Source organism: Sorex fumeus, unplaced genomic scaffold (assembly GCF_029834395.1).
Source record: "Sorex fumeus unplaced genomic scaffold, SorFum_2.1 ptg000044l, whole genome shotgun sequence".
Classification (NCBI taxonomy): Eukaryota; Metazoa; Chordata; class Mammalia; order Eulipotyphla; family Soricidae; genus Sorex; species Sorex fumeus.
Genome location: NW_026606101.1, coordinates 62,080,281 through 62,097,900, shown reverse-complemented (window position 1 = coordinate 62,097,900; position 17,620 = coordinate 62,080,281). Strand labels below are relative to the sequence as shown.

Genomic DNA, 17,620 nt, shown 5'->3' with positions numbered 1-17,620 from the left:
CAAAGCATAATTTTAACTGCCTTCCTGTATCTATAGAAAAAGGACATTGCATTAAACTATTCAAAAACATTAGGAGAGGAGAAAGGCAATATTAACTTACAATACAATTTCAGTGTCCTTGCAGGATCTGACCTTACACATTAACAGATTCTTATTAGGGGAGAAGCTGATTAACTGGTTGGGATGGAGAGCATAGAAGTGGTAACAGATAAAGAAAGGAATGGGAATGACTCGGGAGCACTGTTATGGGTGTAACCTGATAAACCTAAGCTCCTTGTGGCAAGGGAGAAAGGACAAAGCAATGTCATCCTACACTATCTTAATTATATATTTTTTAATTTCACCTGGATATATTATGTTTTTTAACTTTTTGAAGCAAAGGTGTTTGTTTTTAAATTAATTTTTTAATTTAAGCACAGTGATCTACAGAGTTACAGTTGAGTTTCAAGCATGCAATTTTCTAGCACCAATGGCCCCCTTTTCCCTCCCAACCCCCAGCCTGCCTCTTGACAGGCATGTTTTTAGTTTTAAAATCTTAAGGCAGGCCACAGAAGTTGTAGTTGTGATTTTCTACCAGGCTCACGAGAGAGTGTATGGAAATATTTATTCCTTTGGGTAGAGCTGAATCTGAATCATTTGAAACAGATTTTGGGTGGGGGTGGGGGGAAGAATGTAAAAATTAAAAATATCTGAACAAAATCTACTGAATAGAAGGATGGGGCGTTAGCCTAGAAATGAACTTTTGAGGAGCAGCCGTTGAAGGTGGTGGCAGCAAAGGACTAGGGACAGGGAGAACTTGTTCAAGACTCGTCTGGTGATTTCCTCACTTGATCCGGGACAAGTTTCATCTGCAATATCATTGTAAATCCTATCAGCATCAGGTTAAACTTGTTGAGTGACTTTGCTTGTATTTATTTTGCTTATGCTACATGCTCCTGGTAGTCACAGTGTTTCTGGTGAATTATGCTTCATCAATGGCACGTTGCTCCCGGGTCTAATCGTTTATACATTTTGTGAGGTATCCAGAATTGGCAACATCCCTGAGTGTCGTAGTTGCTGTCGAGAATGATTTCTGTATCTGATGCATCTTCTTAGTACTTTAATAAGGGACTTTTAGTCCTTCCCTGTTTGTTAGGCAGATTCCCTTAAAAATACAGCTAGGGTACTGCCAAACATTGTTCCTTTTCCTTGTTTGACTGTGTTTCTTGCATGTACTTCAGTTTAAATTCCTAGCCATTTCTTGGCAGCTTCTGGTGTGAGACATACCCTTCTGATTAAAAGCACAATGCCTGAAACAAGGATTTCTGCATTTAAATGTGGCTCTACATTTTTTTTTAAAACTTGGGCCAATTCCGGGGCTGGAGTGATAGCACAGCGGGAAGGGCGTTTGCCTTGCAAACGGTCGACCTGCGTTCGATTCCCAGCATCCCATATGGTCCCCTGAGCACCGCCAGGAGTGATTCCTGAGTGCATGAGCCAGGAGTAACCCCTGTGCACCACCGGGTGTGACCCAAAAAACAAACAAAAAAAAAAACAGAAAACAAAACTTGGGCCAATTCCTCAACTTTCCTATGCCTCAGTCTTCATCTCTAAGTTATAGAAAGCGAGTTATCTAGTTAATCTCTGAAGAATGCTATGAGAATAAGATGTGTTAGTACATGTTAAGTGCTGAGCATGGCATGTGACACCTGGTAATTTGTAAATAATGTTAACCATGGAGGTGTCCCTTTAACAAACTCCTCAATCTCTGAAGTCAGAGACCCTATTTAAAGGGGTAGAAATCAGCCCTCATTGATTATGCACTTACAGTGTGCTACATCCTGTGTTACTCTCCTGTCTTTACAACAGAGTCACAAAGTTGCAATTTACTCAGTTTGCACAGGAAGAGAAGAGAGAGAGGAATGAGGATAGTCAAGAAATAAATTGTTTATTTCCTGTTATCTAACAAAGTACCTTTGACATAGTCTTTTAGTTAAATCATTGTTGAATGACTTGAGGCTACTATCTTGATAGTTTTGACTAATTTGACCTTTACTCTTAGGTTAAAATCTTTCCTCTTTGTAGACTTTTATATATGGATATGAAAATATACATAAACTATCACTATCACTATCACCCCGTTGTTCATTGATTCGCTCGAGCCAGCCCAGTAACGTCTCTATTCATCCCTGTCACGTGCTAGTATAGTCCGATGACATATTGGGGGCTCCTTCAGGATCAGGGAAATGAGGATCATTCATTGTTACCGTTTTTGACATATCGAGTACACCACGATTAGCTTGTCAGGCTCTGCCGTGCGGGTAGGATACTCTCGGTAGCTTGCCGGGCTCTCCGAGAGGGATGGAAGTTTTTGGGGCAGATGTTCCTAGTCAGAAATATAGGTGGGTATGATAATCTCAGTAGCCTGCCGGGTTCTCTGAGAGTGAGAACTCGAGAATAAGAATAAGCTTCTGGGAGCTTAGTTTTAGAATCTCTGGATCCTGGCCGTTGATGGGGTTACATAGCAGTTGGTGGGTGTAACTGTATAGCTACTGGAAGGTGGGGGAGCTGGGTGGAGGAGGCCCAGTCCTGAAATACATAGACTATGTGATATATTATTATTCAGTTATATCTTAAGTGTATAATTTGCTTTTTTGATGGCACACTATCTATTACATGTCACTCCTTCTTCCGTTCTGTAGATGTGGTTAAGCTTTCTGACAATTTCATTTTTTCTCGAACTCTTGTGGTAATAACCTCTATTCTAAATCTGAGATCTGTTTTGACAGCCATACTCTGTGCAACCCCCCCCCCCCCGCCCCCAATTTGAATCTCTGAAATCTGGAATGCTAATCTCTTTCTTACTTTCTTGAGTTTCGTCTCAAGTCCTTCCAGTTCTCACCTTCACTCCTGCTGCTTCTGTGCTTCAAGCTTATCTCGACTCTTAGTCGTTAGTTCTGTTCACTTTTGATATTTCAGATACCCTCTAATTCACTTCCCTTTCGATGTTCTTTTTTTGGGGGTGCTTTTTGGAAATCGAGGTAAGATTTACCCAACATAAAATTCACGATGTTAAAACACACGATTCCATGGTTTTGTTATATTCACGATCTTGTACACCTTCTTGGAGTACTGTCAAATTTCAGAATCGTTCTGTCACCCCACAGGAAACCCTCTGCCTGTTAGCAGTCAGTTCTAATTTCTTTGTTCCTCCATCTTTGACAACCACAAATCTACTTTCTGTCTCTATGAATTTGCTTATTCTGGATATTTCTTTTAAGTGCATCATCCATTAGTTGACCTTTGTGACTGGCTTTTTTTTTCACATATCATAATGTTTCTATTTTTAAATTTCTCATTCGATTGTTTGCTCTCTTTTTGGCGGCCATAGCTGGAGATGTGCAGGGGCTTCTCCTAGATCTGTGCTGGGAATCTAATTTAATCTAATCTAATCTAGTCTGGGGGCTGGAGCAATAGCACAGCGGTAGGGTGTTTGCCTTGCATGCAGCCAACATGGCTGACCCGAGTTCGATTCCTCCGCCCCTCTTGGAGAGCCTGGCAAGCTACCGAGAGTATCTCGCCCGCACAGCAGAGCCTGGCAAGCTACCGGTGATGTATTCGATATGCCAAACACAGTAACAACAAAAGTCTTCAATGGAGACGTTACTGGGCCCGCTTGAGCAAATCGATGAACAACGGGAGGACAGTGACAGTGAATCTAGTCTGACAGCCCCTGGCATGCAAATCCTGTACTCAGCCCATTGAGTATCTCTGTTGGCCCAATGTGATGTTTTAGGGTTTTTTGTTTTTATTTTTGTTTTGTTTTGTTTTGTTTTTGGACCACACCTGGCTGTGCTCTGGGCTTTGTTCTGGGTCTCTAATCAGCAATCACTCCTGGAGTGCTCAGGGACTTTATGTCGTGCTGGGGAGCAAATCCATGTCAGCAGCATGCCCCATGAGCACTTTACCCACTGAACTGTGTCTCTGGCTCTACATAATATTTTTGGAAAAGTTGATCTACATTGTAGATCTTCTGATGTTTCATTTTTAGGCAAGAATAATAAGTATACTATTAGTGGATATGCCACAGTTTATTGATTGATTTAGTATTTGAGTTATTTTCACATTTTGGCTATTAGGAATCGTACTGCTATGAATTATTCAAGTCATTCATTAACTTTATTATATCATTTCTTCTCTCCTGGAGACTCATTTCACTTCTATAACACCTGTTCCACAGAATTCTTATTACATTAGTGTAGCCATCTGTATCCTCTGTCCCATGTAGGTCCCATGTAGGACTTTTCTCTAGAAGTCGCACAGCTGACAGTTGCTTGGTGAAGTCAGTTAGAGGAACCAGAGCTACATGTGCCTAAATTTCATGATGCCGAGCAGTTTTTCCGAGAATCACTTAGGTAATCTTGTTGCCTGTAGCAACTCTCATGCTTCTGTGTTTTCTTAAGATTTACCCACCCTGTTCTTCATTTTTAGTTGATGGCTTTGATTGAGGAAACACTTTTATTTATTGCTCTTGATGTGGAAACTTAACAGAATCCGTCTGTGTCTTTTTCCTTTTATCCCTGTTGAATGACACATACATCCCTTTCCTGTGCAGGTCTAGCCTAGTAACTCCTCAGGATTTTGTTTCAGCCATTTCTCTTTTCGTCCTTTCTTACCACCTCTTTAAGTATATAAAGTTTTGGCAGCTGATGAGGAGTTAAGGCATACGCCTTGCATGCAGCTAACTCTGGCTCAGTTCCCAGCACCATATATGGTCCCCTTAGCATTGCCCGGAGTGACCTGAGCACAGAGCCAGGGGTAGCCTCTGAGTATTGCTGGATGTGGCCTACAAAGTGCATAAAGATGTCCAGATTTCTTTTAAATGAATACAAAACAGATTAACAGCTGTAAGAGAACTTCACTGCTGATAAAGAAGCACCAATTATTGAGTAACTACCCTGCACCAATTACTGTGTATTAATAACTTTCTTTTCTTTTCTTTTTTTTTTTTGCTTTTTGGGTCACACCTGGCGATGCTCAGGGGTCACTTCTGGCTCATGCACTCAGGAATTGTTCCTGGCGGTGCTTGGGGGACCATATGGGATGCCAGGAATCGAACCTGTGTCGGCCATGTTGGCTGCGTGCAAGGCAAACGCCCCACCCACTGTGCTATCGCTCTAGCCCCATAACTTTATTTTCTTAAGCCTTTATATAGTGTGGTTTTTGTAAGTCAGTTATTGAGTAGAAGAAATTGAAGCTTTTTGGGGTTTTTTAGGTCAGTGAGGATTAGAGATATGATTAATTATGGCAGTAGGATTTAAATATAAGATGATGACAGGCTCAAACCGTGTGATTTTAACCATAATTCTGCTAATCTGTATCTTTCTTGCATGCCCTTCCTTCCCTTCCCTCCCTTCCTTCCTTCCTTCCTTCCTTCCTTCCTTCCTTCCTTCCTTCCTTCCCTCCTTCCCTCCTTCCCTCCTTCCCTCCTTCCCTCCTTCCCTCCTTCCCTCCCTCCCTTCCTTTCCTCCCTTCCTCCCTTCCTCCCTTTCTCCCTCTCTTTTCCTCGCTCTTTTTTTTTCCTTTTTGCAGTTGCTGGGGTTTGACCCCAGGGCCCTGCATGTCCAGAGCAAATGCTCTACCACTGAACCACATTTCCTAACCAAATTCCTTCCTTCTTCCTATTTGTTTTTTGCATTTTAAATTTGTTGAGTAAATAATTTATGAATCTATCTTATAAAAAAAATTGTTGTTTTCTAAGCTCTTTGCGAACAGAGAAACTAAGTGAATTTCTTGTGACCTTACAAAAAGGCTTCTAAACACACAAAAGAGATTTTTTTTTTTCTTTTTGGGTAACGTCTCCATTGGAGACTTTGTTGTTACTCCTGGCGATGCACAGCAGTTACTCCTGGCTCTGCACTCAGGAGTTACTCCTGGCAGTGCTCAGGGGACCATATGGGATGCTGGGAATCGAACCCGGGTTGGCCCCTTGCAAGGCAAACGCCCTACCCGCTGTGCTATCTCTCCAGCCCAACACAAAAGAGATTTTATTTGTACCTTTTGATTCCTGTTCAACAAAACCTGCTGCTCTACATTTTGCAATTTAAAGGAATTATATCTTAGATATTATTCCTTATTATTAATTATGAACCGCTCCTTTTCTCTCTTTTGCTGGTGGTGGTGCCAGCGAGTGAACCTCACTCCTGCTCTGCTCCTGAGACCCACATCCAGCCATGCATTTATCTTTATTTATTTATTTGCTTTTTGGGTCACACCTGGCAATGCACAGGGGTTACTCCTGGCTCTGCGCTCAGAAATTACTCCTGACAATGCTCAGGGAACCATATGGGATGCTGGGAATCGAACCCGGGTCGGCCGTGTGCAAGGCAAATGCCCTACCCGCTGTGCTATCGCTCCTGCTGTCGGGCCTTTTCTCTTTAATGTGTGAACTGTGTCTCCTTGTCTGGCTCCTTACTTACCACTAGCTCACTGATGAACACTTGCCCTGCTTCAAGTGTTTTACTGTGTTTACACATGGCTTCACATGTGTGTCACGTCTGTGTGATACATTCTAAGAGTGAAATTGCTTGGTGAGAGAGTCTGCATTAGAAATTTTCATCTCGTGCTAAATTGCCTTTCTTAGAAATTATATCATTTTACACTTCCACCAACAATGAGGCTGTGCCCTCTCTAAAACATTAGGATGTTATCAAACTTTTTGATTTTCCCCTCTTATGTAAAAAAAAGGAAGTTTTTATAATAGTGAGGTTGAATTTCTTTTTATAGGCAGAAGCATATCTCAGTTTTTCTCAGAAGTACCTAGACTCAATTGGTATTCTTTTTCAGTAGTGGATTGAATTTTCAAAAGTGATTTGTGTATCCATTCTTTTTTCTTTTTTTTTAAATGTATTTTCATAAAGTTGTTCACAATAGTTGATTCATTCAATATTTCAGCACCAATCCCAACACCATTACACCTTCCCACCACCACTCAAGCCTGCCTGACAGGCAGATGCTAGATAATTTATTTTGTATTGCTTGTTACAAATAGCATGAGATGTCGTGTGGCCACTTTTGTGGCCATGCACTCCTGGAATTCTAATATTTTAAATAATTAGAGTCTGGAGAAATCTCTGCAATGGGCTACTGGGTTCTGAGATTCATTTCTGTGTATCCATGCTTATCATATGGAAAACCATCCCATGTGACGTGATAATTCTTTCACTATTGTATTTTGATTGAATGTATTAGGTTTTTTTTTCTTTTGTAGAAATATTTTGTTTTTAAGTACTTGAGTTGGTCGGTTTTTCGGTGACTGTTGAGTTTTGCTTCTTTCTCAAAAAGACTTTAGCGACTTTGGAATTATTTTAAAAACATAGCCTTTTGTTTTCCTGTTTAATCTTTTATTTTTAAATCTTTAATACACCTGAAATTAATTTGAGGAGTTTGAATCCAAGTTAGTTACTTTTATCTCTTGCAACTTAATGTTCTTGTGTCATTTATTGGATAATTCCCACCTCCCCAAACTGGTTCTAGTATTATTATAATCAAGTAATACTGTTTTCAATGAAGTAGTATCTTTTCTTTTTCTTTTTTTTTTCCTTTTTGTTTCACACCCGGCAATCCACAGGGCTTGCTCCTGGCTCTTCACTCAGGAATCACTCCTGGCGGTGCTCAGGGGACCATGTGGGATGCTGGGAATCGAACCTGGGTCGACTGCGTGCAAGGCAAATGCTCTACCCGTTGTGCTATTGCTCCAGCCCGAGTAGTATCTTTTCTTGACTGTCTATTTTATTGACCAACTTACAGTGAATTTTAGCCTATGAATTTTTCTTATTTATTTGTTTATTTAAAAAATCGAATCATCATGAGATACAGTTACAAAGTTTGTCTTGATTAGATTTTAGTCATACAATGTATCAACACTATCCCTTCACAAGCACACATTTCCCACCACTGATTATGATGTCTCCAGTTTCCAACGCCTACCACCCCTAACCTGCCTCTGAAAGACACCTCTCCCCTCCTTTCCTCTCCCCTCCCTTTCCTTCCCTCTCCTCTCCTCCTTCCCTCTCTTTCTCTCTCTCTCTCCCCCCCCCCCCTTTTAGGCATTGTAGGTTATCATGTATATTTCTTTACTTTCTTTCAGCACTTAGTTCTTGTCCAAAGTGATCATTTCCAACTCTCATTACCGTACTGGTCCCTTCTGTGTCCTAACTGCCCTACCCACTCACCTCCCACTGTGGCAAGCTTCCAGCAACCTCTGAATTCTTGTACCTTATAATATATAACACACAGGACTGATGGCCATACCTCAGTACTCTTTCTCAAGATTTTTGTTTCTTGGGCCGCACCTGTAAGGGTGAGTCTCAGCCCAGTGCTTGGGGGTTGCCCTTGACAGTGCTTAGGGGACACTCTAGTGCCAGGGATAACACCTGGGCTTTCTGCAAGCAACGTACATGCTCAGCCTGTTGAACTGTCTCTTTGATCCTGATTTTTGTGGGCAGAGGCTTTTGGGTCACACTGGTGATGCTCAGAGCCAACTCCTAGTGGTGCTCAGAGGACCATGCAGTGCTGGGAATCAGACCTGGGACTTTAAAGGACAAAGCATGTGCTTTAGCCTCTGGAACTATCCTTTCGGCCTTCTTTTCTTTTCCATTGATTGGTTACTCTGTATGAACTTTGTAGCACTGTCCTCCAGTTGTTCATAAATTTTCTCAAACGGGCACCAGGAATGTCTCCATTGTGAGACTTGTTGTTACTATTTTTGGCATATCCAATACTACACATGCTGCTTGCCGGTCTCTGCCTTGCCGGAAGGAAGGATACTCTCGGTAGCTTGCAGGTCTCTCCGAGAGGGACAGAGGAATCGAACCCGGGTCGGCCTTGTGCAAGGCAAACACCCTACTCGCTGTGCTATTGCTCTCGTCCGTGTGAACTTTAAAAATACTTTTTCCCATTTTTAAGACATCTTGAATTTTTTTTCTTTTCTGTTTTTTTTTATTTTTGTTCTGCGGCAACACTGGTGATGCTCAGGATTTACTCCTCGCTCTGTCTGTGCTCAGGGATCATTATGGTAGGGCTCAGGGCACCATTTGGGGTGCCAGGGATCCAACTCACTTCATCCTTGTGCAAGGCAAGCACGGTCCTTGAGGTACATCACTCAGGCCCCAGAGTTTTTATTTTTTTTATTTTTTTAAAATTTTTTTAAAAATTATTTATTTATTTATTGAATCACCATGGGAAAGGTTACAAAGCTTTCAGGTTTAGGTCTCAGTCATGCAAATATCAAGCACATTTCCCTTTACCAAAACTTATCCTTCACCATGAAGAACCCCAATAAAACCCCACCCCCCACCCCTCCCAGTCCCTGTGGGGCAGATGAACTCTAGTCAACACTCTATCTGCTTTGATTAGATTCATTGTTTCAACAAAAGATTCACCACTATTATTTAGAGTCCCCCCCCCCCCCCCCAAATCAGACATGCTGACAAAGCATTGTGAAGTGATTTGCTTTCTACAGCTGGGTTCAAGAATTATATGTTGGTTTTGGATTTCTGCTGTTTTACTTATTGACCCTGGAAGTATTTCTACTGAAAGTCAGATAGTTAAGAAATTGGTTTCTGTTCTCTGGAGTCGTGGCCGTGCTGGAGAGCCGCTAGTGGGGGGCAACTGGTGGCCTCGGTAGGGCGTGAAGGGCGGACCGAAACGCCCCCCTTCCCATGAGGTTTTAGTCGCCCCCAGTCCCCTGGCTCATACCTGCTGTCCACAAGGCTCCCATGCGGCCGCCATCTTTCTTTCCAGAGAGGAGAAGGCGACTGAGGCCCCAGAGTTTTTAAATCAGATTTTTAAAGACAAATCTCTGCAAGCATTTCTCAGGTTGGTTTAACCATTTTTGTTTATTTGTTTAATTCCTCTCCTTCCCTTCATACTATTGTTCTGAAGACTGGCGCCTGCATACATGTGTCTGGCTGCTCTTACAGTTTCAGCTACAGTGCTCGCCAGGGCTCACCTTAGGTTGACGGGATCAGTCCAACATGAGGTGCACCGCCTGCACATTCAGCCACAGTGCTCACGGGGGCTTCTACACTATTAGTGTGGTGCTTGCCCACAGACTCGTTTATGGGCTCCCTTGTAGTGGGGCACACCAGCCTGGGTTGTGGTGCTCACCCGGGGCTGCACTTCTCAGCTGTGTGGGCACCAGAGGTTGCACCTTTGTGGCACTCTCATAATGACCTGTGGCACCAGGGATGGCAGATAGCAAAGCCACCAGAGTAGTGCTTGGTGCATGTGGGACACTGGGGATTTGAACTCATGACCAGACACTCACAAGGCAGGTGCTTTCAGCCTTCTTGCTATTTCTCTGGGTCCTTATGGTGAGTTTTGTGAAGTTGGCTTTGTAAAAATTACTCTTCTAAAGCAAAATTTCCATGTCAAATATTGATGGGAAGGACTGCATATTTTATCTGTTCTCAAGAAAATTCAACACGTGCGCATGTGTGCACACACATACACACACAAGCACATTTGATATTTGATTTGGGGGGTCATAGTCGGTGGTGCTCAGAGCTTAATCCTCACTCAGGGATCAGTCCCTGGGGGACTCTGTGTGATGCTGGGGGGGATCAAAGCCAGGTAGATCATGTGTAAATGTCTTACCTGCTGGACCATCTCTGTGATGCCACATGAATATATTTAAAGCTCAGAAACTTTTGCAGTAGGGCTGGGGAGGCTTCCTAAAAGCACATTGCCTGTATTCTGCAGTTTTGGGTTCAATCCCCAGCACTGCTGGGAGGGACTCTGAGCTCTGCCAGGTATTGCCTGTTTCACATCATACACCCCCCTCGGCTCCCCCCCCCCCCCCCGCTAAAAAATAACACACAACAAAAAAGCAATGAAAAAGTGTTTACTTTTTTAAATTCCATTTTCCTTACTTGATTTATCACAGAATCCTCATTTTGTTCTAGACTATTTCTGGTGTGTATTTCGCAGATTTTGTCTTGGGGAACATTGATCCGGCCGTCTGTCTTGTACCCTCCTCTGTTGGTTTCTCTTTAAGCTCTTCTTGCCAACGGTGCTAATAAATCTTCATCACTGAGCGCAGTAGATGCTTTTAAAGTCTTTTAAAACTTGGCCTTTATGAATTTTAAATGTATTCATTATCTCTCTGTCTTTTGATGCCTTGTTATCTCCTGACTTTGGTGAAATCATTCTCTTGTTTTTCCTCCCTCCTTCTCCTCTTCCTCTTTGGTCTTTTTGTGACGCACATTCTAGATACTGAAACCTCTGCTTAATTTGTATGACTAACCCACCATACCTGTTTGTTCCCCTTTCCTCCTTAACATACTACAGAACTTTAAACATGTAACTATTTTTCATCATACCTTTTGCTGTACCTCGTTTCCTTTTCTTTCTTACAAGTAGTACGTTTTTATGGAGTTAAAATTTGTGGGGTTGACTTTAGTGTAATAAAATGATTTTTTTCTGGTTTGTTTTTGATTTTATCATACAAACTATGAACCTGAGAAGATTGGCTTGTGGAATATAACTTTAATTTTAACATGAATTTACTTAATTAGCCAAAGTGGGGGAAAGCAATTTTCAGTGAATTTTTTTTTTTTTTAGAATACATAATTTATCTTTTCTTTTTTTTCTTTTTGAGTCACACCCGGTGATGCACATGGGGTCACTCCTGATTCTACACTCAGGAATTACCCCTGACGGTGCTCAGGGTACCATAGGGGATGCTGGGAATCGAACCCATATCGGCCGCGTGCAAGGCAGACGCCCTATCCGCTGTGCTATCGCTCCAGCCCCTACATAATTTATCTTAACTGGGTTATTTGGTAGTTATTTTAGCGAGGCTATTACCAATATTTATTCATATAAATAATTTGTAAAGTTACTTTCTTTTTGTAAAATTACCTTTAATCCAACATGTACTCTTTTTTTTTCTCTTCTAGCTTGTGAAGCTTTGTATTGTGATGATTGATACAGGAAAAGCCTTTTGTGTTGCTAACAAACAGTTCATGAATGGGATCCGAGACCTGGCACAATATTCTAGTAAAGATGCTGTAGTTGAGGTTAGTATTACTAAAGTTATGGTTGGAATGATGAATGCAGCAAGGCAGTCAGTAAATAGAGACCCATTTGCCTTTAATAGTTACAATGGTACTGAAGGCAGAGACTTTCACCATGGTGCTGGTTTGTGTAATGATCTCCTGAGGTTAGAAGCTGATGGTTGGTTCACATTGTGAATAATTTTACTTGTCTCTGGGTGATCTGAGGCCTTTACCTGAGGTCCAAGGAGCGGGCACAGGATTATGCTTACTTTTAGCTGCTCATAGAGGCATATAACTATAGAATGAGTCTAACTGCACATCTGGCGACCTTCATGGGAGCATTCTGGTTAGGTCCCAGTTTGGGTTAGCTTATAACCCTTGCTCTACTGTGTGGTGTTACAGTATTTCTTTCATCAGGAATAGTAACTGGTAAAGAAATAATAATTGGTGAATAAATGGTTGTTTGGTACATACATGCCTAAATGGGCACAGTGTTGATACACTTAATCTTGCCTTTATATTTATATGGGTCATTCCTGTTAGCATAATGCAGATATTAGGGCAGAACTCTTCCCCCCCAACCCCGTTCTAGGGTTTTATGTTATTGCATGTAATCATGATTTCTCTGTAAGGACACGTTAATGAGGTAGTTAGATTGTCCTTAAGTACATATTATTTACTACGCAGTGCAACTTGATTTTTCTGAGAAATACAGAAATAACATTTTTGTGGCCTATTTTAATAGTTCTTAAATTACTTCTTTTTGTTTTCCTTTCTCATAGACAAGTTTGACCAAATTTTCTGACAGTCTTCAGGAAATGATAAACTTTCACACAGTAAGTATCAGTAAGTAGGAGTTAATGATCCTGGATTAACATTTAATACTTTCCTTGAGTGGCAGTATTTTATGAAATTAGTTAAGATTCAATTACTAATTACTAATTCTTTAGTTGGATGGATTTAAAATGAAAAGTACTTGCAAATGTTTCCTCTGTATGTGTTTAAAAGTTAAGAGAATTTGTCCTTAAAATATGAGTGTTATGTACTACTTTAGTAATATTGGGAAATTTCCTTATAAATTCTGTAAAACTTTACTAAAATATAGTAGTTAGTTAGCTTTAAATTTTTCATAATTTTTTTATAAAGCCTAACGTGTGACTGATAATTATTCATTACTTCAAAATTAATTTATTAACAGCTGTTGATAGGAAGTATTAACACTTTTTAAAAATAGTCTGATGAATTTTGATTCTTTTTTTTTTTTTTTTGGCTTTTTCTATCACACCTGGCGATGCTCAGGGGTCATGCCTGGCGATTCTCAGGGGTCACTCTTGGCTCTGCACTCAGAAATCATTCCTGGCGGTGCTCAGGGGACCATATGGGATGCTGGGAATTGAACCCGGGTTGGCCACGTGCCAGGCAAATGCCCTACCCACTGTGCTATCGCTCCAAATTTTAATTTTGATTTGATTCTTAAATCAAATTTTGATTCTTAAGTAAATTTATCAAAAAAAATTTTTTGCGAGGTCAGGGATGTGTCTTAATGGTAGAATCCAAGCTTCACAGGAATGAGGACGTGGGTTTGACATTTGTTTCAATCAGCATATCAAGGATAAAGTTCTGTAATAACTTTTTTTTTTCTTTTTGGGTCACACCTGGCGATGCACAGAGGTTACTCCTGGCTCTGCACTCAGGAGTTACCCCTGGCGGTGCTCAGGCAAATGCCCTACCCACTGTGGTCAGGGGACCATATGGGATGCTGGGAATCGAACCCGGGTTGGCCGCGTGCAAGGCAAACGCCCTACCTGCTGTGCTATCTCTCCAGCCCCTCTAATAACTTTTTAATTTCAAAAATTAACTATCAAAATACCACGTGCAGATACTCACTTCAGAACTCAGGTCAGCCATGTGTAGGGCAGGCACCTTATCTGCCGTACCACTTCTCCAGTGCCAGTTGTTTTTTTTTTTAATGTATATGTTAAAATTTCTCCTGTAAAGAAATTTTCAAAGTTTTTATAAGCTTTTATATTTTGATTAAATTAAATGCTGAAAATTCAGGTTTGTTTGAAACCAGGTATATAAATTGTTTCAAGAGTGTGGAGGCTTTTAAAACTAGTTCTGTTGTATTAATGTGCAACTGGCTTCCTGAGCTGATTTCAATCATGTTTTCTTTTCCTTCCTTAAATCAAAAGCAAACATTGTAAAGAACATTGTAAAAAATTGGATTAAGAGAGAGACTACTTAGATTGAGTTTAGGTTTAACTTATTAACTGTATTGTTTTTTGGTTAGTGTATTAACCACCTTTTTTTCCTTTTACTGTTCTGTATAATAGGAAGAGTAGAATATACCATCCCTGTATGTAAGGATGTTGTGAGAAATAAAACACGTGTAAGGAGGTTCTGGGAGTGATATTTCTTCCAGTGTCGTCTGTCAGTTGGCAGGGAAATTCGGGGAAATGGAGATGTTTAGGTTACTTCTGACTCAGGTTTTAATATGGGGAATTGACTACAAAGTGTCACAGGTGTTGTGACCTGGTGATTAATAGGTGTGGGAAGTATCTATTGCCCCTAGGGCTGGAGGGATGCAAGTGAAAGTGGTGTCTCCCAGAGCTGGTTAGTGCCTTGCTGTTGAGAAGGCTGCCATTGCCTCCCTGCCAGGAAGTCAGGAGCATAACTTCTTTTTACTGCTGTAAGAGCCAGAGAACTTGTGGACACTGCGCAGGGTCACTGATTCGGTTGGAGTAGCTTCCAGTTGCTCACTGGTGACTGGCAGGGAATGACAAGTGCTTCCTCATGGTCTCCTTCTTGCCTGGTTTTGGGCCAGACCCCCCCAGTGATGGTGGGGACCACCAGGGTTGCAACCATTGGCTCTGGGGGGCCGCGGGGTACCAGGGATCAAACCCAGGACCTTGTGCAAACTATTTCCCTGGCCCTTAATCTGACACCCACTCCCACTGGCAGATCTTAAACTCTTAGCTGGGAAGGGTGCCTGGGAGATAGATTTACGGATTTCTTTTTCTCCTCTCTTCTGCCTCCCTGACCCACCGCTCCTCTGGGCTTTCCTCTTCTGGTTTTGCAGGCAACACCAGGCTTTCCTCAGGGCTTGCTTCTGGCTCCTTGCTTGGGGGATCACTCCTGGCAGGGTCTGGGATACCGTCTGGTGTGCTGGAGAGCAACATACATGGCGTTTGTTCTTGCATCAAGCCACATCCTTCTTTGTGCTTTGAGCATGTCAAAGTCATTTTGATCTCCTGAACCTTGTGCGTTTGCTGCCTGTTTGTGTGGACAGTCCGGCTCTCGCTCACTGCGTCCCAGCTTCCTTCTGTTCCTGTAGTCTCCTTCCGCTCATTCCCGTCCGCCCTGCCTCTCAGAGAGGCCTTGTTGGACACCCCGCCTCTCCACCCACCCGTGTTCAGTTTTTGTCATTCTTTTTACACACGCACTTGCCAATTGTGTGTGCTTAGATATGATCTGGTTCTTAACATGCACGTATTTTTTCTTGCCTGCTACTTCTGAGTATCTGACCGCGAGTGCTTGCTCTGTTCACTTCTGCTGCCTGGCACCTGGGAGAGTTCTTGGGAGAAGAGAGATACTCATGGCAGGGCAAAGGAGGCAGAGATTATAAACTTACAGAAATTCTCCAGTGCCTTATATAATCATTAAACAATACAGGCTTCTTAAATGGGTGGCAGAGCATAACAAATAGTCAAGTATTTCATGCTCTTAAAGTGTTCCTTCTGCAATCCTTATTCTTGAGAAACTTCAGGATCTCTTTTTACTATAAAATTTATGCTGCCAAAATACATCTTCTTAAAAAGAGTAAGAGGCGATCACTGCCCATCTGTGTTTTTGCTAAGAGATCTGAAAGGTGAAAGTTGGTTAACTTGTGTGTATCTACACGCATCATTTCTATGGATATCTAGGAAACTCTGACACTGCACCTGGTTGTCTTACTGCCTTTGTAATTTAATTCCCACGGTTCTTTTTGTAGTTTCTTAAACCTTTCTAGTGTGATGTTGTGAGCCTTGATTTACTTTAAATTTTCTTTCTTTTTATAGATGCTTTGCTGTCTTTGTTATCTGCTGTTTTGTTTCTCTGTACTAAATACTTCTCTCTCTCTCTTTCTGTCAGTAGAAGAGACTTGTTTCTACTTGAAACTGCATTCTTCCTTCTTGGGAAAAGTTTTCTTCCCTCATAATTCTGTATACTTATCTTTAACTGGAATAGCATAAGGATGTCACATGCTTTACTTACTGTCACATGCCAGTTATTTGTATAATTATCTTCCTGGCTGTGTTATTATTTTAAGCTTTACTTTCCTCCTCTGTAAAATGAGCAGCTTTATTAGGTGACTTCGCTGTAAAGATTGCAAGATCATGTATCATTACGCTTTCCTTTGTTGTTGTTCTTGTTTGGGGGCTGTACCTGGTGCTGCTCAGGGCTTACTCATGATTCTGTGCTCAGGAATCACTTCTGGCAGTGTTCATCAGACCATACTGGTGCCAGGGTTGGCAGTGTACATGGAAGACTGATGTATTATCTCTCAGGTACTACCTCGTATGCTATTTCTTTGGCCTTTAAATTAAAATTTAAATATATCAGAGCCTTTTGTTAAGGTGTGAAAGAAAATCCTCAACTAGAAGTTCTTAGTAATATTCTCACCAGTGAAATTATAATAGCACTGTTGAATAAAGGAAGTTTTAACAGTAAGGCAGTTTGCTTTTCAGACAGTGATACTGGAATCTGTCAGAGTGCCTAGGAATTGGGATATGAGTTTGTATGAGGATTAAAGGCTGGATACTCCAAATATGTCATCTGTGAAATAAATTTTAGTCTTAAATGATCGTTTAGATTAGTAGCACCATTTGTGACTGGTCGAGATTAAATGTAGATTGGGATTAGATGACCTAATCATTAATACAAATAATTCGAAGTATTCTGTGATTTAATTTCTTTGTAAAAATAGATAAAACTTCTTATTCCTTATAGAATCTCCATTTTCAAGCGTTATTTTTTAACTAGTACTTTTCCAGAGCTTTCTTTCCAGGTCATCTATGCTGCATTTACTATATTCTAGGGTTGTACAAATACCAGTTTTCTATAGCCTCATTGGGGGCTCTTTTGAAATCTTTTTCTTTCTTCCTGAAATTGTGGTTTATTGTAATTTTAATACGTTTGCTTTTGAAATCTTATACTTGCTATTGGTATAAGAAATTTGCGTTATTTATTTAGTTATATTGTTTGCTAAATGAAGCCTTCAAATGGAAATACTGCACGAGAATAGAAAAATATGTGACCCTTTAAAAAATTTTTCTGAGGTTTTATTTTCATATTACAGCTGTCTATTCACACAAGTGGTTCTAGGTACTGGGACCCTGTGGTTCAGTACTTTCTAACTGTTCTCATCTCTTGGACACTAACAGAAACTGGTGGTCATGTTATATTGGACACTGAAGAGTCTTCCAGGGAAAAACATGTCATTTCTTACTTGGGTATTAGTGAAAAATGTTTATTTTTTTGGGTAGAATTATGACAAGTTAATACTTAAATGGTTTCTTTTAAGCACATAGTTTTGGGGA

At 41.0% G+C, this 17,620-nt stretch overlaps 1 protein-coding gene across 9 annotated transcripts in view; it reads left to right on the top strand.

Annotated features, from left to right (window-relative positions):
* Window positions 1-17,620, top strand: part of ACAP2 (ArfGAP with coiled-coil, ankyrin repeat and PH domains 2) — a 138,531-nt gene that overhangs the window by 55,288 nt on the left and 65,623 nt on the right. For all 9 annotated transcript variants that reach the window (XM_056121146.1, XM_056121142.1, XM_056121145.1 and 6 more), the window contains exons 3-4: window positions 11,943-12,062; window positions 12,824-12,877. In XM_056121146.1, coding sequence (XP_055977121.1) covers window positions 11,943-12,062; window positions 12,824-12,877 — 174 coding nt within the window. The remainder of the gene's footprint in view (window positions 1-11,942; window positions 12,063-12,823; window positions 12,878-17,620) is intronic.